The 1,476-nt window shown below is 39.3% G+C and overlaps 1 protein-coding gene across 1 annotated transcript in view; it reads right to left on the bottom strand.

Moving 5' to 3' along the window:
* The window catches only part of sh3kbp1 (SH3-domain kinase binding protein 1), a 29,121-nt gene that overhangs the window by 18,180 nt on the left and 9,465 nt on the right, over positions 1–1,476 (bottom strand). The window contains 2 exon segments of the mRNA XM_070446798.1: positions 934–980; positions 1,307–1,457. Coding sequence (XP_070302899.1) covers positions 934–980; positions 1,307–1,457 — 198 coding nt within the window.

Raw genomic sequence — 1,476 nt, 5'->3', positions numbered from 1 at the left:
TTATGTTCACAAATATTATTTGTAGCCCACTGCACATATACTAAACAACATATACAGTGCATTCGGAAAGTATTCAGAGCCCTTTACTTTTTCCACATTTTGTTAAGTTACAGCCTTATTCTAAAATTGAATAAATAAAAATGTTTCCTCATCAATCTACACACAATACCCCAAAATGACAAAGTGAAAAAAGGTTCTTAGAAATGTTTTCCAATTTGTTAAATTTAAAACAGAAATACCTTATTTACATAAGTATTCAGACCCTTTGCTATTGTACTAAATAATGTCTGTAGCATTGAAGGTCCCCAAGAACACAGTGACCTCTATCATTCTTAATGGGAAGAAGTTTGGAACCACCAAGACTCTTCCTAGAGCTGGCCACCCGGCCAAACTGAGCAATCAGGGGAGAAGGGCCTTGGTCAGGTAGGTGACCAAGAACCCGATGGTCACTCTGAAAGAGCTCCAGAGTTCCTCTATCGAGATGGGAGATCCTTCCAGAAGGACAACCATCTCTGCAGCACCACCAATCAGGCCTTTATGGTAGAGTGGCCAGACGGAAACCACTCCTCAATAAAAGGCACATGGCAGCCCGCTTGGAGTTTGCCAAAAGGCACCTAAAGGACTCTCAGACCATGAGAAACAAGATTCTCTGGTCTGATGAAACCAAGATTGAACTCTTTGGCCTGAATGCCAAGCGTCACATCTGGAGGAAACAAAGTACTGGGTAAAGGATCTGAATACTTATGTAAATGTGATATTTCAGTTTTGTATTTTTAATAAATGTGCAAAAATGTCTAAAAAACTTTATTTTTGCTTTGTCATTATGCGGTATTGTGTGTAAATTGACGAGGGAAAAAAACTATTTAATCCATTTTAGAATAAGGCTGTAACGTAACAAAATGTGGAAAAATTAAAGTGGTCTGAATACTTTACGAATGCGCTGTAATATATTGTCGCTGTCCAATGAAAACCTCTTATTTCTAAAACAGAAACATTTCAGGAAATTGGAAAAATTACTATATTTTCCCATTAACGAACTTCATAAGAAATGTTTAATACATTTTATTGGTCCTAGAGTCATGAAATGTTTCTGTTGAGGGGAGTTACTGCGTTCAATATATGGTTTTCATCAGACAGCGACGATYCATAGTACTGTTAGTATAGTGAATAATTCCTTTAGCGAAAAGTAGAACTACAAATGTGTGGATGTGTGTTGTGAGAAGGACATAGGATAAACTGACCCTAAATCCATATCTCACTAATGGGATCTGTGTTTGAGCAGGGGGAATATAACCTACCTAAGGACCTGTGTGTGTATGTGTGTGTGTCTGTGTATGTGCGCGGGGTGGGGGGAGCTTACCTTTCCTGGCTGGTCGTAGGCTGGGCTCAGACACAGGGCTTGCACTGCCATTGGAGAGATCAGACTTAGCCTCTCTCTTCACATCCTTCTTTATCTCCTGGACAAAGACAGACAGA

The sequence above is a fragment of the Salvelinus sp. IW2-2015 genome, linkage group LG14 (genome assembly GCF_002910315.2).
Source record: "Salvelinus sp. IW2-2015 linkage group LG14, ASM291031v2, whole genome shotgun sequence".
In the NCBI taxonomy this organism is placed as follows: Eukaryota; Metazoa; Chordata; class Actinopteri; order Salmoniformes; family Salmonidae; genus Salvelinus; species Salvelinus sp. IW2-2015.
This window is presented reverse-complemented; position numbering and strand designations above follow the sequence as displayed.